Raw genomic sequence first — 24,368 nt, forward strand, 5'->3', positions numbered from 1 at the left:
AGTACCAGTTGAGCACTGGAGTCAATGTAATCAACTTACCCTGCTCCCCCCCCCCAACTTTCTGGCCTTGTGCCAAAATTTAAAACCATTATTATTATAATTATTATTCTTAACAATATGTGATATCCATAAAGCATTTGGATCTCATTGTGTTTATTTTCCTACAATTATCTGTTTGGAATCTACAAGATGAAAGAAAACATAATTCAGATTGTAATCTGAGTAGTAATTGTTTGAATATCCTCTGTATATATGTAACTTCTCAGAAATGTTCCTCTGGTATTTTCAGAATTCTTTATTCAATGATATATCCACATTTCTGATTGAAACTGTACCTTTAGGGAAAATACGCGATGTTAATTTGACGTCAATCAATGCTAAAATTGCCAATAAATCAATCTTTGCTGCCGGAAATCAAAAAGTAAGTGGAAATCTTTGTATATTGACAAAAAATTTATTCTAAGTATATTATCTGTTAGGAATTAAGATGTAGATTTCTTCGGACTAAGGGTGAAGACAAATTTATATATATTTACACACACACACACACACACACACACACACACACAAAGTGTCCCAGTGAGGTGGGGAAGGATGTGCCATTGCAGCATGTTGCTGCATTCACCATTTGTCAGTATATTCCTGGGTCCTTCTGGGTAACCCATTGGGCTTCAGAATTCCCCTGTATAGTATGGCTTATAAATTATCTTGTAAGCAACAAAACCTTCATCTGTGAAACAAGCAGTTGTAATTGATAAGAAGCTAATAGCCATTTTTGAACTAAGAAAATTTTACTGTCATTTCCACCCCAGTCAGTCACCATCTCCATGAGATATCTCATCTGCTGTGACCATGTGACTTGGGGTTAACCAACACAAGCCCTCAACCCAACTGAATCCTCAGTGAAGAGAATACAGAAGTAATGTTTTGATATGTATGTATCAAAAGATATTCACAAAAATTAATAAAGATAGTATTAGAAATTATATAAAAGCAAAATTGAAATTATATCAAGAATAACTTTTATATTTTATTTAAATGCCAAAGGGTTTCAGAATTCCCCTGTATAGTATGGGTTATAAATTATCTTGTTAGCAACAAAACCTTCATCTGTGAAACAAGCAGTTGTAATTGATAAGAAGCTAATAGCAATTTCTGAACTGAGAAAATTTTACTGTCATTCCCACCAAATGCTGATATCCTTGGTAGCTGTGTGGTAAGAAGCTTGCTTCCCAACCACATGGTTCTGGGTTCAGTCCCACTGCATGGCACCTTGAGCAAGTGACTTCTACTCTAGCCTCGGGCCAACCAAAGCCTTGTGAATGGATTTGGTAGACGGAAACTGAAAGAAGCCCATTGTATATATATATATATATATATATATATAATAATAAATATTAGGGAATAAATCCAAATTTACAGGGAAAAAATCAGATTTAGGATTAAATCCAATTTTATAGTAAAATATTATAAAATATTATTAGAGACAAAACCACTATTTTGCAAAACAAACAAGGAAAGACTTAATCAATACATAAAATTTTAATAAATAGTCAAAAAAACCGCCACTACAATCGTTTCTTGTCTTGATCGACAATCTTCAGGTGGACTTCCAATAAGTCAGTTTCAAATTATGAAGTCATAATTTGAAACTGACTTATTGGAAGTCCACCTGAAGATTGTCGATCAAGACAAGAAACGATTGTAGTGGCGGTTTTTTTTGACTATTTATTAAAATTTTATGTATTGATTAAGTCTTTCCTTGTTTGTTTTGCAAAATAGTGGTTTTGTCTCTAATAATATTTTATATATATATATATATATATATATATATATATATATATATACTAAGCAATAAAGGGTTTAGCAACGAATTGCCTTACCACATACCGAATTTAGAAATAGCAGTCAAAGGGTTTTAGCTATTTCTTCTACTAAAAAGGAGATCTCAGTAAAAACAGCAATTTGAAGGCAGACACAAACAGGTAAGAGAGAATGAATTGACGGCAATCTATCATACATTTTTAAGTTATCTACGGACGTACGTTTCGAAATCAAGTTTTTAGGAAAGCATAAGAATTAAATATTAAATATTAAATAATTCTATCTTACCGAAACTTCTTTTCTCTTCAGCGTAGAATACTATAATCATAAATGATTATATATTGAATTTTGAGATACTAGAAGGCATCAACTCAACTCAGTATCAGAGCGAGCTAGAATCCGCAACTAGTATCACCGAATTCAATTTGTGAATGAAACGATTGTGTCACCAGCCCCTTCCCACCCGCGTGTAGCCAAAACAAGATGCTGTGGTCATCTACTGAGATAAAATATGGTTATCCGTAATAATGAAGGGTGAAATTAATTAATTTGGAATAATTATCAATTACACCAAGTAGTCTTCGGCATGTAAAAGCCTCATTCGAGGAAAATTTAAGTAATACTAAGCAATAAAGGGTTTAGCAACGAATTGCCTTACCACAACCGAATTTAGAAATAGCAGTCAAAGGGTTTTAGCTATTTCTTCTACTAAAAAGGAGATCTCAGTAAAAACAGCAATTTGAAGGCAGACACAAACAGGTAAGAGAGAATGAATTGACGGCAATCTATCATACATTTTTAAGTTATCTACGGACGTACGTTTCGAAATCAAGTTTTTAGGAAAGCATAAGAATTAAATATTAAATATTAAATAATTCTATCTTACCGAAACTTCTTTTCTCTTCAGCGTAGAATACTATAATCATAAATGATTTATATTGAATTTTGAGATACTAGAAGGCATCAACTCAACTCAGTATCAGAGCGAGCTAGAATCCGCAACTAGTATCACCGAATTCAATTTGTGAATGAAACGATTGTGTCACCAGCCCCTTCCCACCGCGTGTAGCCAAAACAAGATGCTGGTCATCTACTGAGATAAAATATGGTTATCCGTAATAATGAAGGTGAAATTAATTAATTTGGAATAATTATCAATTACACCAAGTAGTCTTCGGCATGTAAAAGCCTCATTCGAGGAAAATTTAAGTAATACTAAGCAATAAAGGGTTTAGCAACGAATTGCCTTACCACATACCGAATTTAGAAATAGCAGTCAAAGGGTTTTAGCTATTTTTCTACTAAAAAGGAGATCTCAGTAAAAACAGCAATTTGAAGGCAGACACAAACAGGTAAGAGAGAATGAATTGACGGCAATCTATCATACATTTTTAAGTTATCTACGGACGTACGTTTCGAAATCAAGTTTTTAGGAAAGCATAAGAATTAAATATTAAATATTAAATAATTCTATCTTACCGAAACTTCTTTTCTCTTCAGCGTAGAATACTATAATCATAAATGATTATATATTGAATTTTGAGATACTAGAAGGCATCAACTCAACTCAGTATCAGAGCGAGCTAGAATCCGCAACTAGTATCACCGAATTCAATTTGTGAATGAAACGATTGTGTCACCAGCCCCTTCCCACCCGCGTGTAGCCAAAACAAGATATATGTATATATATATATATATATACATATATATGTATATATATATATATACATATATATGTATATATATAATATATATATATATACATATATATATATACATATATATGTATATATATAATATATATATATATATATATATATAATATATATATATATATGTATATATATATGTATAATATATATATATAATATATATGTATATGTTTGTGTGTGTCTATGCTTGTCCCCACCACCATCGCTTGACAATTGATGCTGGTGTGTTTACATCCTCGTGACTTAGCTGTTCGGCAAAGAGACCAATAGAATAAGTACTAGGCTTACAAAGAACAAGTCCTGGGATCGATTTGTTCGACTAAAGGCAGTGCTCCAGCATGACCACAGTCAACAAGTAAAAGAAAAAAAGAATAAAGTGACATCACTTCACTTTTATTGTCTTTATTCTAGATTAGTTCACAATGGTCAGCACCCTGTATTATACCATGTAAGAAATTTAAACATTAAGAATTTTGCTTCCCAACCATGTTTTGGTTTCAGTCCTATTGTGTGTCACTTCAGGCAAGTGTCTTCTACAATAGCTTTGAGTTGACCAAAGCCTTGTGAGTGAATTTGGTAATCTGGTGCAGCACTCCGGCTTGTCTGCTCCTGTCAAACCATCCAACCCATGCCAGCATGAAAAACAGACATTAATTGATGACGATGATGATGAACCTGAAAGAAGCTCATAATATGCTTGTGGTGGGAGTTGCTGTCTCTTTGCCTTTACATCACATGATTGTTGACATCTAGTGTCACCATCATACAAGCAATGTCTGTGATTTCCAGACTTTCGCAAAAACATGTCTGGTCTTGGGGAAACATAACATTACTTGGAAACAGGTGAGGGTTGGTGACATGGCATTGAGCTGCAGAGTATCCACCTTTATAAATTCCATCTGATCCATGTGAGCAGTAAACTAGAGCTTTTACACTTAAGATTTATTGGCCATAGGTTTCAGATCTGTTCAGATTCTTATTAATTTTTGAAGCAATGATAATAAATGATTGAATTTTTGTTCATCGTTTGTTCATATCTTTGTATTTCGCAGCAACCTGCTTGGAGACCTAATACACACAAGGGGAGAAATCAAATCTATATTTGTGTCTCTGAAAATGTTAGAGCTGCTATTGTAAGTAAAATCTATTCAAAGTTTTCAGTACCATTATTATTGTTGTTGTTGAGTTATAAGCATTTTAGAATTGTTCAGCTTCTTTTCTTCTCTTTTTAATTATATATATTTTTTAATTATATATATGCACTGCATCCTTTAAAACCTCCATGCTTCCTGAAATTCGCCAACTCTGCACCTGATATCCCCACCTCCATGCACATACACACATATATTTTATGACTCTTACACTGTTCACTTTCTTGACTTTTGTACATAATTCTATGTACTGTACATACACCTTTGATGAGTTGTAGGGCACCTGAACGCTATGCATAATAATTTCATTATTATTATTATATTTATTATATATCATATACATATATATATAGATATACACGCACCCACACATATATATAGACACACACACACACACACATATACGCATACACACACACTCATGCACACATAGCAAATTGGCAGAGTCATTAGAGCATTGGCTGGAATGCCTCATAGTATGTGTTACAACTCTTCGCACACTGAGTTCAAATCCCACAGAGCATTAATGACAAACTAATGGCAGTGGTAAGAGTATTTCTTAGAATAACTAATTAAAATTAAAATACTAGTATTTTAAAATTACGGACATAAAAACTTAAGAATGTTTGTTAGAAAGTACCTTCATACTACATTCCTGGCTTTTACTTTAATTTTTTTTTTTAGCTTAGCTTTTTGCACTGAATGAATTGAAATAAATGTTAAAGACAAAAGAGAGACTCATGACCGACAAAATTGCAGTAATAGAGATTTTAGTGTTGTACATAGTATGCTTATTCTGTCTATTTATCTTTCCTTCCAAATTTTGTGGCGGATATTAAAAGTAGCTTAGATGACCTTCACACTCTCTAAACCAGAGGATCTATTATACAGTGACATTTACATAAGCATGTTGTTATCAATTGATGATATTGTGTTAATTGAGTTGTGAAATCTTGTTTGTTTGTTTGTTTGTGTTTTTTTTTCTTTCTTTTCTAAAATAAAAAAATGATAGAGGAAATCATTTATTATTTTCTTTTTCTACGGAAAGAAAAACTTACAGAATTTATCACCTTCCATTCATTTAACGTTTTATTTCGGTACGTAGAGACAGAGTAAGCTCCCTTTATAATTTTGAAATAAAATTACGTATTTGATGGTATAAAAAATGCCTGGGCATATTAGATGCCTCCAATTTCAGCAGCACATATTCAAGAAAAAAAGTTCTTAATGCATTAAAACATGTAATGTAGGCTCAACTTTGTATATAGGACCCAGGGTGATTTTTGGAAACTTTCTTTTTTCTTTTTTTTCTTTTTTCTTTTTTTTTTTTAGAAAAATGTGTTTTATACACCATCAAATACATTATCATCATCATTTAACATCTGCTTTCCTTGCAAGCATGGGTAGGACAATTTCACGAGGAATTGACAAGCTACAGGGCTACATCAAGTTCCAATGTATCTTTGGTGTAGATTCCATAGCTGGATGCCCTTCATAATGCCAACCACTTTACAGAATGTAGTGGATGCTTTTTGCATGTCACTGGCACAAATACGATAATAAGGAAATTTGTATCATAGAATCAAGGATGATCTCCAGAAGGCTGGTATCAAAAGGGCTAAAGAGAAATTATGAAACCAATATCTCACTCAATTAAAGTATCAATCCTCAAAAGAGAGAATTGTATTTTTTGTAAACACACAAAGGATTTTCAAACACATTCGAGAAGAAAGTACTTTCTACAATCTAAAAGTATTAAAGAATCCCACCCAGATTTAAAACACTGGCTGATGATGATGATGATAACATGGGTTGTCAAGTAAAAAAGAAAAAAAAAATTTATCTGATAACTGAATATAATGTCATTCATTACACAAGACTTTGTGAAAAATTCACAGAAATTACTGCATCATATTTTTTTTACTGTAATCTCATTGGTTTATTTTCTTTCAGTGTGGAACCAATCAGAAGGGAAATGACTGGGAAGTGTATGGCAGGGTGACATGTAAGTGTGATCTGGATGGTATTGTTCCTGAGGTCACACTCAACATTATCCAAATGCCTACAAATGAAAGATTCTGTTTGGATAATTTTACAGTTCACCCCTGTGTTCAAAGTGCTGATGTTGATGACGCATTAGGTAAGAATACATTAATTTCTATTTAAATTCTGTCAGATTATTATTTTTCTACTTTAGGCACAAGGCCTAAAGTTTTGGGGGAGTTGGGGCCAGTCAATTAGATCGATCCCAGTATGCAACTGGTACTTAATTTATCAACCCTGAAAGGATGAAAGGCAAAGTCGACCACTGCGGAATTTGAACTCAGAACATAAAGGCAGATGAAATACCGTTAAGCATTTCGCCCGGCATGCTAACCCTTCTGCCAGTTCACTGTCTTTCAGTCAGATTATATTAGATATGATCTGAGACCCAGATGGTTAAGAAGTCTGCTTCCAACCACGTTATTTTGGGTTCAGTCCCACTAAATGGTACCTTGGGCAAGTGTTTTCTGCTATAGTCCTGAGCCAGAGTAGAAGACATCTGTAAGTGTATTTGATAGACAGAAATTGAAAGAAACCTATGGTGTATATATTTGTATATATATATATATATATATATATATATATTATACACACAAACGCATATATATATATTAGTGTGGGTGTGTTTGTCTTATGTTGCTTTGTTTTGATCTATGATAGATACAAGTATCACTGTCACACATGTTGTGTCTTTCATTTCCAATCTTCCATGAAAATACATTTGGCCATGGGGGAATATTGCCTTACTGGGAGACAGTTGAGGGTTGTTGACAGGAAGGGCATCTGTCCTTAGAAAATCTCCTTCAACAAATTCCATCTGACCCATGCAAGCATCAAAAAGTGGACGTGAAAACAGTGGTGATGATGATGATGACTCTTCTTTCTGTCATTTGACTGTGACCATGCTGGAGCACTGCTTTGAAGGATTTTAGTCAAGCAGATCAACCCCAGGACGTATTCTTTGTAGAATTATTGAATTGGTCCCTTTTGCTGAACTGCTAAGTTACAGGGATGTAAACACACCAGCATTAGTTGTCAAGTGGTGATGGGGGACAAGCACAGACACAGACACAAACACACACACACACATATGCACACATATATATATGACAGGCTTCTTTCAGTTTCCGTCTACCAATCCACTCACAAAGCTTTGGTTGACCTGAGGCTATAGTAGAAGATACTTGCCCAAGATGGAATCGTGTGTCAGAGAAACACTCTGGAACTTCTGGAGCTCTCACAGTCTCATCCGACCCTCACAATATGGATTTGTCCCTAACTCCAGCTGCAGTGATCAGCTTGTCGAGTTCCTTGAGGACATTACTCAGATCACTGACAGTGGCTCATGGGTGGATGTTGTCTACCTTGACTTTGCTAAGGCTTTCAACTCTGTGCCACACAAAAGGCTTATGGTGAAACTCTCTGCAATGGGTGTGAGGGATGACCTTTTTAACTGGTTGAAATCCTTCATTCTCAGCCGAAAGGAGGTAGTCACAGTTCTAGGACAGCATTCTACACCATATGAGATGTCATCTGGTGTACCGCAGGGATCTGTCCTTGGTCCCCTCTTGTTTGTGGCATACATTAATGACATAGATGCCAATTTAAAGAATGCCACAGTATTGAAATATGCAGACGACATCAAGCTGTACCTTGAAATCAAGAGGACAGATCCTGATGTCTACAACTCTTTCCTGCAATCAGACCTAGACACTATGCAGCAATGGATCACAGACTGGCAACTGAAACTGGCTGTGGACAAGTGTACCACCATGCATTTTGGGAGAAAAAACCCTGCGTCCACATACTCCCTCCACAACACTGATATCAAGAAATCCTCCTGCGAGCGTGACCTAGGCATCACTGTCAGCAGTGATTTGCGTTGGACAAAGCATATCTCTAAAATTGTCAAGAAGGCCGAGGGTGTCTTGGCATCACTCAGCAAGACTTTTGTTAGCCGCTCTCCAGCCATCTATTTAAAACTGTATACAGCTATGGTACGACCACACTTGGAATTCGCATCATCAGTTTGGAACCCCTATCTTGCTCAGAGCATTGACCTCCTGGAATCTGTCCAGAGGCATGCAACCAAACGCATACCCTCCATCAGACACCTACCATATTCTGAGCGCCTTGTTTCCCTGGGCATGGATTCACTGAGGCTCCGGCGTCTGGCGACGGACTTGGTAAACACCCACAAAGTTATCAACCACCTCACCAACAACAACACTGAACACCTTTTTGATCTCCATGTGTCTAACACACGTGGACATGCCTACAATGTCAGAAAACAACACAGCTCCCATGACTTTCGGAAACATTTTTTCACGCTCAGAGTTGCTGAAGCATGGAATAAACTGCCTGCGTCAGTTGTTGACTGCCATGACACTGCATCCTTTAAGGCCCTCATGCTTTCCGAAATCCGCCGAAACTACACCTGATTATATATACACTTTAGATGAGTTGTAGTGCACCTGAGCACTGTACACAATTATTATTATTATTATTATTATTATTATTATTATTATTTTTTAAGATGTCACGCAGAGGGACTGAACCCAGAACCATGTGGTTGGGAAGCAAGCTTCTTACCACACAGCCACACCTGCACCAATCCAAGATGATGGTGCTGATTATATATCAAAGGCAAATTCTTGGTTTCTGTACCAGAAATTCAAAAATGCTAAACTAGTAAAAAATTAAAAAAAAAAAAAATGTTGAATAATATGGTGTAGGAGTGGCTGGGTGGTAAGTAGCTTGCTTACCAACCATGTGGTTCTGCGTTCAGTTCCACTGTGTGGCACCTTGGGAAAGTGTCTTCTATAGCCTTGTGAGTGGATTTGGTAGACGGAAACTGAAAGAAGCCCATCGTATATATGTATATGCATATATATGTGTGTGTGTGTGTGCTTATGTGTCTGTGTTTGTCCCCCCAGCATCGCTTGATAACTTAGTGGTTCAGCAAAAGAGATCGATAGAATAAGTACTAGGCTTACGAAGAATATGTCCTGGGGGTCGATTTGCTCGACTAAAGGCAGTGCTCTAGCATGGCCACAGTCAAATGACTGAAACAAGTAAAAGAGTAAAAAGAGTAATAAGAAGAAATATTATATATTGTCTTTTGTTTTTATTATGTGAAAGATGTCTGTCTTCATGTTGTTTTCTTATGTGTTGGTGATAAGTCACATGGTCACATGATGTGATGGTATTATGTTTCTGCTTGTGTGCTAATATGTTTGTGTTTATATATGCTTATAGATGTATGTTGGTAATAAGTCACATGTCACATCTGTGTGTGTATGTGTGTGTGCACTTGTGTGATATGACTTTATGCTGTGTGTGGTGGTGGGGATGGGGGTGTTTGGTCATGTGTCACATTGTCACATGCTGTTATGACATGGTGCTTCTGTGTGTTTGTGCATTTATGAATGCATAAATATGTGTGTGTGTATACATATAACTTTATGGTGTTTTCTTACGTGTTGCTAAAAAAAATCACATAGTCAAATGATATAATATAGTGTTTCTGTGCGTGTGTATGTGTGTGTGTGTGTGTGTATGTGTATGCAATGTTATAACATAGTATTTTTGTGTGTGTGTGAGTGTGTGTACATGCATGCCCCAAAAACTCACTATCTCCCTTCCCAACCCACCCATTATATACGCATGTGACTGCTAAATTTATCTCTGTGGGTTATAGTGACTTTGCAAATAGATTTCTTTATAAACAAAACTTCTGTAAACAGAATTATAGTTTTCTTTGGCACCATAACAACATGATGTTCATGTGTACTAAAATCTCAAATAATAGTTTAAGTTAACCTTTTGGTTTCTCTATGTGTGCTATCCCACTCACATCCTCGTCAGCAGCATCATTTAATGTCCGTTGTCCATGTTGGATGGTTTGACCAGAACTTGCAAGCTGGGGAGCTCCACCATGCTCCAGTTTGATTTTGTGTAGTTTCTATGACTGGATGCCCTTCCTAGTGGATGCACATGGCATAGTGGTTAGATCAGCAGACCTGCGGTCGAGGGATCACTGGTTCAGATCTCAGACCAGGTGATGCATGTGTTTATGAGTGAAACACCTGAGCTATACGTGACTCTGACAGAAGGTAATGGCAAACTTCTGTTGACTCTTTCACCACAACTTTCTCTCACTCTTTCCTCCTGCATCTAGCAGCTCGCCTGCGATGAAATGGCGTCCCGTCCACGTGGGGAACCCATACGCCAATGAAACCGGGAAACCTGCTCTTATTAGCCAGGCATGGCTCAAGAAGGAACAAGCAACATGCCCTTCCTAACACCAACCACTTTACAGAGTGTGCTGAGATTTTTTATGTGGTACCACATGAGTGCTATAATGTGGTACTGCATGAGCCCTATAATGTGGCAATGCACAAGCATTATATCACGGCTCCACACGAGTACCGTAATGCGGCACTGGCTCAGGACTTTTGCAGGCCAATCCTTTTCCCCAGGGACACTGGCCTTAAAACAAAATAGGAATTTTGAAGTAAGTATCTATAAAACTAGTTTTTAAACGCCAAATGGCTATGGGGCTCCATCAGAATAAAATAGTAATCAAAGGGATCTGTAGGCAAAAAATGGTTGAGAATTCCTGACCCTTTCAGGAAATCGTTGAACTGGTGCTTAACTTTTTTTTTATTTGAAGTATTGTGTAAGAGAAAGATTTCTTTTAAAAAAGTACTCATCTCTCACACTAATTAATTCTTTGATCTCTGATAGATATTTCTTACACCTAGGTGAGGTGAGGCAATGCTAAAGAAAGACAAAATGAAATATATTCAGTGGGCATGTGTATTCATCATCATTATCATCATTTAATACTCGCCCTCCATGCTGACCAAAAACTATGTCCTGTTTGCTAATTTGTATATGTGTGTGGGTGTGGTTGGGTGCTTAGGTCATCATCATCATCATGTAACTTCTGTCTTCCATGCTGGCATGGGTTGAACGATTTGACAGAAGTCTGCATCAGGCTCCACTATCTGTTTTGGCATGAATTTTACAGCTGGATGTACTTCCTAGTGCCAATACAGTGTGTGTATGTGTGTATATATGTATATATCATCTGAATGTGGTCAATGCCAGTGCCCCATGACTAGCTCCTGTGCCAGTGGCACATAAAAAGCACCATCCGAACATGGTTGGTGCCAGTGCCCCCTGACTGGCTCCTGTGCTGGTGGCATGTAGAAAGAACCCACTACACTCTCAGAGTGGTTGGTGTTAGGAAGGGCATCCAGCTGTAGAAACCTTGCCAGATCAGATTAGAGCCTGGTGCAACCTCCTGGCCTGCCAGTCCTCAATCAAACCATCCAACCCATGCCAGCATGGAAAGTGGACATTAAACGATGATGATGATGATGATCAGACAGACAAACAGACAGATTCCCAAGCAAGGTGCTATTTCCCCATGAGTGGATGTGTTATCATGAAAGATTCAAAACAAATGACATCATTTGTAATGATAATGATACCTGTTTTACAACTACCACACAATGTCAGGACAATCACACACACACACACACATGCACACACACACACATCCATAAATGGTGAGCTTTCTACTTCCGTCTACCAAATCCACTCACAAAGCTTTGGTCAGCCCCCAGGTGCCATGGAGCAGACTTCTTAATCACACACCTACACCTGCACCAATATAAACCAAAAAGAAGAAATCATAATGGAGACATTTGAATGATGTGTCTGATGCTTTAGTGACTCATTTTCTGATTCAGTTCTAGGTAGAGGTTAACATTACCATTTATCTTTCTGTAGAACTAAATGTTTACTTATGTCTATGTGTGTGTGTATATATATTTATATATACATGTATATATACATGTAGATGTAGGTACGTACATATATGTTTGTATGTATGCATATATTTTATTTATTACACTATTGTCTGACAGCGCCTTCGTGTCGGGTTCGATTCGATTCGTCGCTTCGTTCCGTTTCTTATCCTCCCAGTACTGTCTTATATATAATTATGACGCGAAATTCTCTCCCTTTGCTTTACCTTCCCCACTCTCTCTCTCCCTCTCACTCTTCCTCATCTCTCTCTCAGCCATGTGTCTTCTGCTATCTCTCTCTCTCTCTCACTCCTCCTCATCTTTGTCACTGCTAGCCAAAACCACTTCCTTTTGCACGCTGCTTTCAAACTGTAAAATCATGTTTCCATGCGCTGCTAGAACATCCTCCGTCTATGCCAGAAAAAAGGCCTTTTCGTTTGTTTTCTTGTTTATTTTGATTTCTCGTATTGTATTTTCTTTTTATTTCTCGTTTTGTATTTTCTTGTACATGTATTTTTATCTTGTTTTTTATTGTGCAGTTTTATTGTTACGTCCTGTTTGTGTTACATTTTTTTCTTGCTTGTTTTTACCCCTCTGCGAGGTAATTTTATTTTAATTCTCTCGCAGGAAGGCCTAGTTTTGACGAGTCGTGTCCTGTCTTGCCTTCGAAACACGCTTGCGTCTAACTAGCGACAGCTGATGATTGGGGATTTTTCCTTGTGTAGTATGTCCTGTACTCTGTTTTTCTGTTGTAAAAAAATGTTTTTCCCGTTTTCGTTTCTCGTCCAGTTCCACGTCTCTGTTTTTCTGTTGTAAAAAAATGGCTTTTCCATTTTCGTTTCTCGTTGAGTTCTACGTCTAGTTGTGGTGTCCTGTACTCACGTATATATATTTATATATGCATGTATATGTACATGTAGATGTAGGTACGTACATATATGTTTGTATGTATGCATATATTTTATTTATCACACTATATATATATATATATATATATATATATATAGGTGCAGGTGTGGCTATGTGGTAAGAACCTTGCTTCCCAACCACATGCTTCTGAGTTCAGTCCCATCATGTGGCCCTTTAGGTGAGTGCACCAATATAAACCAAAAAGAAGAAATCATAATGGAGACATTTGAATGATGTGTCTGATGCTTTAGTGACTCATTTTCTGATTCAGTTCTAGGTAGAGGTTAACATTACCATTTATCTTTCTGTAGAACTAAATGTTTACTTATATCTATGTATATATATATATATATATATACACTTGCGTCGGAAATTAATTAGCACTTCTCAAATTTCTACATTTTCTTACATTTTCTTAATTTAATTAACTTATTATCAGAAACAAACTCGTTTTTAATCAAAAATTTATTAAAACATATCCCAGCACACCACATAATTGTTATTAATCGTGAAATTTAGTCAATATCTTGTTGCTCCTCCTTTGGCAGCAATGACAGCTGCTACGCTGGTCGGCATGCTGTCTATGAGTGTCTGCAGGTACTGTGCAGGGATGGCCCTCCATGCAGCAAGAAGTGCCCCAAACAGCTCGTGTCGGTTCCTGTATTGCTGCACATTCAAATCCCTACCCAATCGACTCCAGAGGTTCTCAATAGGGTTCAGGTCAGGTGACTGGCCAGGCCAGTCCATGACCGTCACCCCATGGTCCTTGAAGAAACCGGTTGTGAGCTTGGCTGTGTGGGAAGGCGCGTTGTCCTGCTGGAGCATGTACTCCTCGCCACCAAAGAGGTATCCCGTACTATCTCAACGTACTTTGCTGCGTTGATGTTGCCTTCGACGGCATAGAGCCGCCCAACACCACTGTAGACCATCAGACCACCCCCACCATGCTTCATGGTGGGAGCAATGCGGTCTTTGTTGAAGCGCTCACCCCTGCGGCATCACACATGGACAGGCTTGTCACTGACGAGACTGAATCGCGACTCGTCAGTGAACATCACTGTCCGCCACTGCTGCACGGTCCATATCTTGTGGGCACAGGCCCAGAGCAAGCGCCTCTTCCGGTTTTGGGCTGTAAGGAGCGGCTTACGGGCGGCCCTACAGGATTTTAGACCAGCTTCCAGTAATCTGGTCTTGACGGTGGTTGTAGACAACTGCTTCCCTGTCATCTTTTGCATCTCCTCCGCCAGTTGCCGGCTCGTTGCCCTTCAGTTGTACAGTGACTTTTGGATCAGCATCCGGTCCTCCCGCTGGCTCGTCGGCCTCTTCCGTCCCCAACCCTTTTTGTCAGCTGCTGATCCAGTTTCCTCGTATTTCTTAAATAAGCACTGAATTGTGCGCCTGGCTACACCAAGTTTTCTGGCTATTGCAGCCTCCGACAGCTTCCCACGCCACGAGAGAGCCTCGTACCATCTCTCCAAGGTCATGCAAGGTCTTGGGCCCATCTAGGAATGAACGATAAAAACCAGTTATTTTCATTAAAACTATTCATTTGAATAATGTTATGCTATAACAAAACTGCTATGAGTTATTATTCATGAAACAAAAAAGAAAGAAAGCAGAATTTCTCACCTATTTGATGTATAACAGAAAGTTTTGTGAACTGGAAGTGATGTCACCAAGCAGAGTGTAGGAGAATTTGTGAGGAAAAAAAATCTTGCAAATACACAAATCAATTAACCTACGAGCTGTTCAAAACATCTTACGCGATGAGAAAACTTAGTACGGTGTGATTTCGGTCCTTGCGAGGTGCTACCTATATCTATTAAACAAAGGAAGATTTGTCTGCGTCCGCACTCCAAGTTGTTGTTGCACTGCTATGTCAACATCATTAGGCTGTAGACTCTCAAACCGCTCTGCAAACAAAGTTACGTCATCGTTCTGCGCAACAGTGAACTCGCAACAAAGCAATAGTTCGAGATATGGCCACTAGGTGACAGCAAATACCTTGAGTGAAGAGCAAATCAAGGGTGCTAATTAATTTCTGACGGTAGTGTATATATATATATATATATATATATATATGTGCAGGTGTGGCTATGTGGTAAGAACCTTGCTTCCCAACCACATGCTTCTGGGTTCAGTCCCATTGTGTGGCCCTTTAGGTGAGTGCCTTCTACTATAGCCTTGAGCCAACCAAAGCCTTGTGAGTGAATATGAAAGATGGAAACTGAAAGAAGCCTGTCATACATACATATACATGTGTGTGTGTGTGTGCCTTTTATGTGTTTGTCCTCTACCACCACTTGACAACAGGTGTTGATGTATCTGCATTCTTGTCACTTAGCAATTTGACAAAGGAGACCAATAAAATAAGTACCCAGTTTTAAAAAAGATAAATACTGCGGTCGATTCGTTCAACTAAAATTCTTCAAAGCAGTGCCCTAGCATGGCCACAGTCTAATGGCTGAAACAAGTAAAAAATAGAAGATAAAAAATTGATGTCTGTTTGAGCAGCTAAACCCTACCCTAATAAAACATGTACCTATGAAATACCTGTGTGCCTGTGTAACATGCCTTATGCCTATATAATGAATGAATGTTTATTGTTCATTGTAGAATATAACATATTATATTTCTGTAATACTACAGGTGATAATCAAGAGTTAGATGCTCGCAGCACTTCTCGAAGAATTCGATTCATTCCACCACAAGAACAGTTCACTCTCTGCAATTATTCGGTCAGTGCCCCCAAAGATATGCCGATAACTGGCTACTATGATATGCAGGTAAGTACACTCTTCTGCTTCAGTGCTTAAACATAGATTTTAGCTAAAACTGAACTATCGATTAGATATGAAAATCTACTTGTCTTCTCTGGCTCAGGAATGAAGATTAATTAGTGGGTGCAAACCCAGGCTCCAAAATTTTTACAAATAAATTCATGTTTTTTTTTTTTTATTTATTTATGTTCTCTGAGAAGAAACTGAATTCAAGGTACTTTTTACTCACTGTTATCTAAACCCGAGAAAAGTAGGCAAGGGTGCAAATTTTGATTTTCCTCTCCAAAAAAATGTTAGTGGGTGCTCTTGCACCCCCTGTTCCCAGTCCCATGCCTGTCTTGTAGGAGAACAGACTGTGATTCCTTGATAGAGATGCTTAGAGTTTTAGGTGCAGGTGTGGCAGTGTGATTGAGAAGTTTCCTTCGAAACCAAATGGTCTTGGGTTCAGTCCCACTGTATGACACCTTGGACAAGTGTCTTCTACAGTCTTGCTGATTAAAACCTTCTGAGTGGATTTGGTAAATGGAAACTGTAAGAAGCCCATCATGTGGGTGTTTGTGTCTCCTTGTCCTGACATTGTGTGATTGTTGTAAATAACTGCTATTCATTTCTAATATTCTGCAAAAACATGTTTGGCCATGGAGAAGTATCACCTTACTTGGAAACAGGTGAGAGTTGATGACAGGAAGGGCATCCAGCCATAGAAAATCTGTCTCAATAAACTCCATCCATCTATCTATCTATCATTCTATCTATCTATCCCTGTCTGTCTATCTTATAAGTCTGTCTACCTTTATCTGTCTATATCTATCTATCTATCTATCCATCCCTGTCTATCTATCTGCTTACCTTTCCTTCTTTCTTTCTTTCTTTTGTTATTGAAGTTTTGACTGTAATATTTTGTTAGTTCCGTGGTATGTTTGCCAGGTCTTACAGTGGAAATAAATCATGTAAAGAAAATTAATGAAATAAATTTATTGAAATTAATTCAACTGTCATCCAAATAGTCATTTTTTTTCAATATTCTGCAAAAACATGTCTAGCTATGGGCTATTTCTACCTTGCTCAAAACTAGCAACAGAAAGGGCATCATAAAAAGATCTGCCTTAATAAACCCCCTCCAATCCATGCTGGCATGTAAAAGTCGATGTTATAAAAAAAATTACAGAAACAAAGTATACCATTCTTCATTTCTGTTGTATTAAAGAACCCAGCATATAACTTGGCTTTTACTTCCAGCTAATCTACTAACTAACAGTGGTTCTCAACAAGGGCTCATATGACCCTTGGGGGTCCATATGAGATTTGTAGCTTGCTTATGAACCACATGGTTCCGGGTTCAGTCCCATCCACTGCGTGGCACCTTGGGCAAGTATCTTCTACTATAGCCTCGGGCTGACCAAAGCTTTGTGAGTGGATTTGGTAGATGGAAACTGAAAGAAGCCTGTCATATATATGTATGTATATATATATATATATGTGTGTGTATATGTTTGTGTGTCTGTGTTTGTCCCCCCAACATCGCTTGACAACCGATGCTGGTGTGTTTACCTCTGCCAGATCAGAGTGGAGCCTGGTGCAGCCATCTGGTTCACCAGTCCTCAGTCAAATCGTCCAACCCATGCTAGCATTGAAAGTGGATGTTAAACGATGATGAAGATAAAAGGATTTTTTAAACATCAAATAGTTATGCAGCTCCACCCAAGAAAAACAGCAATCAAAGGAGTCCATAGCAAAAAAAAATGGTTGGGAACTTCTGAACTAGATTTTGATTTTTTCTTACCTGTTCCCTTCTGGTAATTAACTTTTAAACTAACAAATATTTTCTTAATAGTCTACCATAGTAAATCTAGAAAATGGCTGTCTTTCTTTTGTAGGTTGAACCAGGAGGAAAAGTCATCATTGAAGTTCGCTTAACGCTGAATCCTAAAATTAAAAATTCTTTTGATATCTGTGAACTACAAATACCAATATATAATCGGTAAAATGAAATTTGTCAATTTTCCATCTACATTCATGGATTGTATATTTTCATGATTGTATTGTTTCTGTGCTAATGATTTACATTAACATGTGTGAGTGTGTGGTTAAGAAGTTTGCTTCCCAACCATGTGGTCTTGAGATCAATCCCACTGCACAACATCTTGGGCAAGTGTCTTCTACTATAACCCTGGGCCAACCAAAGTCTTATGTGTGGATTTAATACACAAAAATTAAAAGAAATCCATCTCCCCACCACCAATATATATAGTGTCTGTAAATTATCTTTACAACTTTCACATACTAATTGTAAAAGTTGTAAAAATAATTTATAGACACCTTGTATCGTATATTTAGCATAGGAGATGCTATCCCTGGATAGCATATATTCTATCTTCGGTCTTTCATTTGCCATATATATATATATATATATATATATATATTTGATGTATCCCTGTATCTATCTCTCTTTTCTCTTTTTTTTTCTTACTTGTTTCAGTCATTTTGACTGCGGCCATACTGGAGCACTGCCTTTAATCGAGCAACTCAACCCTGGGACTTATTCTTTGTAAGCCCATTACTTATTCTATCGGTCTCTTTTGCCGAACTGCTAAGTGACGGGGACATAAACACACCAGCATTGGTTGTCAAGCAATGCTAGGGAGACCAACACAGACACACAAATATACACGCACATACATATATATACATATATACGACGGGCTTCTTTCAGTTTCCGTCTACCAAATCCACTCACAAGGCTTTGGTCGGCCCGATGCTATAGTAGAAGACACTTGCCCAAGGTGCCACACAGTGGGACTGAACCCGGAGCCATGTGGTTGATAAACAAGCTACTTACCACACAGCCACTCCTGCGCCTACTATATCTATCTATATTTATTTATTTATTTATTTATATTTAGATATGGTGTCTTTGTATCTGTCTGTCTATCTATCTATCTAAATGTGATGATTGTAAATGAGTATCATATAGATGTTTGTTTCTATTCTTCCATGAAAAACATGCCTTGCCTTGGGGAAATATCACCTTACTTAAAAACAGGTGGCAAATGGTGACAGGAAAGTCATCCAGCCATAGAAAGTCTGCTTGGACAAAGTCTGTCTGACTCATGCAATCATGAGGGTGACAATAATGATGATGATGATGATGTTGACGAAGACAACAATGTTGTTTTGTTGTACTCAGAGCCTGATGGCTGAGTTCTTGTCCTTACAGTATTTGGTGACAATGCTATTCTCTAATCGTTTTGTCACATGCATTATTGTGCTGTTAAACAATATGGAGGCAATAATGCATGTCTCATTATATGGTAACCCTTTTGTTACCATATCTCTATTGAAATGCCCTGCCTTTGTTTCAATTAGTTTTGAAAAAAATTAAGAATTTAGTAAAATAACTCTGTAGTCCATTATATGCAGCAGAAGCAATATTGAATTAAAATAGCCACCTGTGTATTATACTCAATGTAAATACATCATTGACTGGCAAATATACTGCAGTATTAGTCCAGTGATTTTATTCAACCAGTGAATGCATTTTGTTGTTTCCCTATATATCAGAGGTTATGAATCTCTTCTATGTATGTGACTGACTGTGAGTGCATACTATTGACGAGGCCCAAAAAGGATGAAATACATCCAACATTCTCATTAGCTGCTACTGGGATGATTTTCGCCACCCACAACTGTATCCAGTGTTCATAAATTATCTTTACAACTTCCACAATCAGTATGTGTAAGTTGTAAAAATAATTTATGGACACTTTCTATCGTATCTTTAGCATAGGAGATGCTATCTCTGGATGAATACTGCAGTAAATTTGCCTTTCACCTAAGTGTTTACATTAAGTATGATACACTGTTGGCTATTTAACATAGTTATTAAACCAATGTTTAGAACATAAAGTTAACATGGAATTTTAATGGAAGGTTTTTATTTAGATCACTTTAAAAACAGGAAAGTTATAAAATGGAACATGGGATGGTCTCAGGTAGGTTAGTATCATCAAAAGAGCCAAAGATATCAGAATATACTCAGATAACATTAAAACCATCCAAAGAGTAAAATTAGAAAAGCTACATGAAGTGAGTCTAATGAGAGCAGCTTAATTATTCATTAATTTTCGGTTATGTTGCCAGAGTTATCTGAAGCAATTAAAGATGCTTTCTCTGCTATTTTGTTTGAAGTATTATATAATTGGCACAGGTGTGGCTGTGTGGTTAAGAAGTCTGCTTCCCAACTATGTCGTTTTGGATCAGTCCTTACATGGCACTTGGGCAAGTATTTTCTGATATAGCCCCAGGAAAACCAAAGCTTTGTGTGTGTGAATTTGGTAGACAGAAGTGGAATGGGTGTGTGTGTGTGTATAAATGTGTGCATGTGGGTGTGTGTGTATATATATATATATATATATATAGTTCACATTTACAGAATGCAAAAGATGAAGACAGGTGAGGGAACAACAAGCAGGGGTATTAGTTTGACATTCAGGAAGAATGGAAAAGTCTTTGACATTTCAAGCCTATGTTCTTCAGCAGAAAGGATTGAGAGGGAAAAAAATGTGTAGGGCTTAACGGTTCAACATGATGAACATATATATATATATATATTTCTCCCCTCCCCCTCTTCTCCTCACTACACCACATGACTTTACACATCACATCACATATGATGTGCCATACTAATACACACACCAACTAATACATACTAATACATACTAGTACATACTAATACTTACACCAACCCTATACATACACACGTCCAGACCCCGCATGCGCACTTATACTCTCTCATACACGCACACACACACCTATACATACCAATACGTACTAATACATACTAATACATACACCAACCCCATACATACGCACGTCCAGACCAATCCTACGCACTAATACTCTCTCATACACACACACACACACACACACACACCCTTATACATACTAATACATACACCAACCCTATACATACACACATCCAGACCCCTCCCACGCACTATTAGCTGGTCCCTCAACCCTTTTATCAACCCTATTATCTCCCCTTATTTCGCTCTCGCGTCTCATGTTTGATCTTTGACCTCTGGCCAAAATCAGATCGCCATGTTGATTCGTTAGCTACTGCACGCATTTTTTTTCTCTCCTTCTTTCTGTGTTTTTCTCTCTCTGTGTATCTTTCTGTTGAAGAGCGTAGGCTCGAAACGTTAAAGACTTGTTTTATTTATATTTCCTGAGCGCCATACTAATACAATTGTTCGTTTGTTTTCCACCTGCCTTCGTCTTTTGTTTATTTTCATAAAGCTTCCCGTTATATATATATAAGACCTGGTAAGCCAAGTGAGATTGTAGCCTTGGCCTATGCTAATGTCACTGTCACATAACCGGCCATTTAAGAGAACCCTTCAACTGTCAGGCAATATGCTGTGCATGAGAAGACCTGTTGAGTCAAGTAAAATCATTGTCATGGACGATGTCAGCACTGCCTGACTGGCACCCATGCCAGTGACACGTAAAATGCACCATTCAAGTGTAGTTGGTGCCAGTGCCGCCAGACTGGCTCCCATGCCAGTGGATCATAAAAAGCACCATACAAGCATGGTCAATACCACTGCTGCCGGACAGGCCCCCATGCTGGTGGCATGTAAAAGGTACCCACTACACTCTTGGAGTGGTTGGCATTAGGAAGGGCATCAAGCTGTAGAAGCCTTGCCAAATCAGATTGGAGCCTGGTGCTTGCCAGTCCTCAGTCAAACTGTCCAACCCATACCAACATGGAAAGCGGACGTTAAATGATGATGATATGGGTGTGTATGTGTGTGTGCGTGTGCATGCATGGGTATGTTTGTGTCTCCTTGTCTTGACATCACATGATAGTTGTAAACAAGTGTCATCATTATACAAGCAGTACTGTTCATTTTTAATTTTCTATGCAAACATGTTCAGCCAAAAGGAAATAGTAGCTTGTTTGGAATTAGGTGAGGACTAGCAACAAGAAGACCTAGAAAATCTGACTCATGCAAGCACGGAAAAGTAGTCATTAAAATGATGTTGATTACCATATCTTACAGCATAATTAGACTCTCTTGTTTTCCATAAAGAATTGTTTCAAAGAAAAACCACCCTGGGTCCTATATGGGAAGTTGAGCCATGCTTTAATGTATTAAAAACGTTTTTTCCTGAATATGCGCTGTTGAAATTGTGATGCCTCTAAAATACCAAGTTTTATAAAAGACAGTATTTTTGATATGACAATGATGGTAACTATAGCATTTGAATGCAAATTTCATTACAAAACAAGCAACTAAGATTTTTTTTTTGCTTATTCATAATGCTCTTTCCATGTCAGTGTCTATTAATGAAATAAAAAATGCATGAATTTTTCATGAAGTACTTTTAACTGAAACAATTATTTATGTAACTATTTTCTTTCTATATTGAAAGTATTTTTGTTAGCTTGTCTTTTTTTTAGTATTTTTGCTAACATCAGCAAATATAATGTAATTACGTATATATATATATAGTATGTATTATTTGATACTTGTGTTAAGCTTAGTCCCTGCAGTACATGATCAGCAAGTGTGCGAAGTCAACTCAGTGATTTGGGCTGAAAACTCTTCACAACGAATGAAATTCAATATCCCCCCAGAGAAAATTTAAACTCTACTAATACTTTGAATCAGGAGACTATCCGAAGTTTCTCCCCAAAATAAAATGAACACAAGAAAAATAACCCAGTTCCCTCTAATATATGTATATCATCATCATCATCATCATACACCCATACACACACATGTATATTATGTACATTTTGATGGCATAAAAGACTGTTGGACATATTAGACACACCCTAATTTTTTAACAGTGTTTATTGAGTCAAAAGAACATCAGAGACAAAGTTAGTTCAAGGAAGACTCAACTTCACATCTAGAACCTGAGGTGATTTTTTTTTTTTTAGATTTTTGGAAAAAAAAGTGTATCTTACACGCCATCAAATATGGCATTAACTACAAAGTGCTTTGCATTATATAAAGGTGAGGTGGCCTACATGTAGCTAAGAAGAGTCAAGTGTGTAGGCCATCAATACATTACAGTACAAGTAACATAATACAAACTCTACAGCCCTTTACTAAGATGCCTAACACCATAACAACAAGTCTAGCTGTGACTCCGTTGAAAGTTAGATAACATGTCAATATGTTGTACATAAAGTGTGTGTGTATCTATGAGTTCATTTCGAGTGCTGGGCCTCATAGAGGCTAGGTGACTGAGTCCCTTTCAAATGTTGGGCCTCACAGAGGCAAAGTGGCTGAGTTCCTTTCAAATGTTGGGCCTCACATGGGCAAAGTGGCCGAATTCCTTTAAAGTATTGGGCCTCACAGAGGCAATGACCAAGACCTTTGGCATTATGTCGTGCTTGAGAAGACCCATAAAGCCAAGCAAAATTGCAGTTGTGTCAGATACCAGTGTCATGCAAATGGCACCCATTACACTCTCAGAGTGGTTGGCACTAGGAAGGGCATCCACCCGTAGAAGACCATGCCAAATCAGACTGGAGTCAGGTGCAGCCTTCCAGCATGCCAGCCCAGTCAAACTGTCCAACCCATGCCAGTATGGACAACAGACGTTAAATGATGATGACTATATATATATTATATATGTTGTAAGTTAACCCTTTTGTTACTGTATTCTTGTTGAAATACACTGCTTTTGTTTTAAATAATTTTTTAGAAAAATTTAGTAAAATTACTTTGTCATTATTAAGCTAGTGTTTAGAACATAAATTAACATAAAATATAGATGGAAGGTTTTAGTTTAGATCACTTTAAAACAGGAAGTTTTTTTTATTATAGGACCAATGATACCATTAAGCAGGTTAGTATCAAAAGGTTTAAATTGTGATTTGGACAAGATATTGTGGTGTTGTAGCATGTGATTTTAATTGGGAGGTGTAGAAGACCAGGAAACGATTCACTTGTTATTGAGTAATAAGAAATCAATAACAGATAAACTGGCAATTTTTCTATTATTGATGTTTTTTTTATCATTTTTATAACATTTCTTTTAAGAAAAAAATACTTCATCTGTTTTAATCCCTCCATTTCTCTATCATTATTGATCTCATCTCTTGTATAT

At 37.4% G+C, this 24,368-nt stretch overlaps 1 protein-coding gene across 1 annotated transcript in view; it reads left to right on the forward strand.

The window, feature by feature from the left end:
- Window positions 1-24,368, forward strand: part of LOC115213435 (AP-5 complex subunit mu-1) — a 46,070-nt gene that overhangs the window by 10,988 nt on the left and 10,714 nt on the right. Inside the window, exons 6-10 of the mRNA XM_029782411.2 lie at window positions 290-421; window positions 4,589-4,669; window positions 6,641-6,827; window positions 16,108-16,244; window positions 18,116-18,219. Of these exons, the coding sequence (XP_029638271.1) occupies window positions 290-421; window positions 4,589-4,669; window positions 6,641-6,827; window positions 16,108-16,244; window positions 18,116-18,219 (641 nt within the window). The remainder of the gene's footprint in view (window positions 1-289; window positions 422-4,588; window positions 4,670-6,640; window positions 6,828-16,107; window positions 16,245-18,115; window positions 18,220-24,368) is intronic.

Source organism: Octopus sinensis, linkage group LG6, assembly GCF_006345805.1.
Source record: "Octopus sinensis linkage group LG6, ASM634580v1, whole genome shotgun sequence".
Lineage (NCBI taxonomy): Eukaryota > Metazoa > Mollusca > Cephalopoda > Octopoda > Octopodidae > Octopus > Octopus sinensis.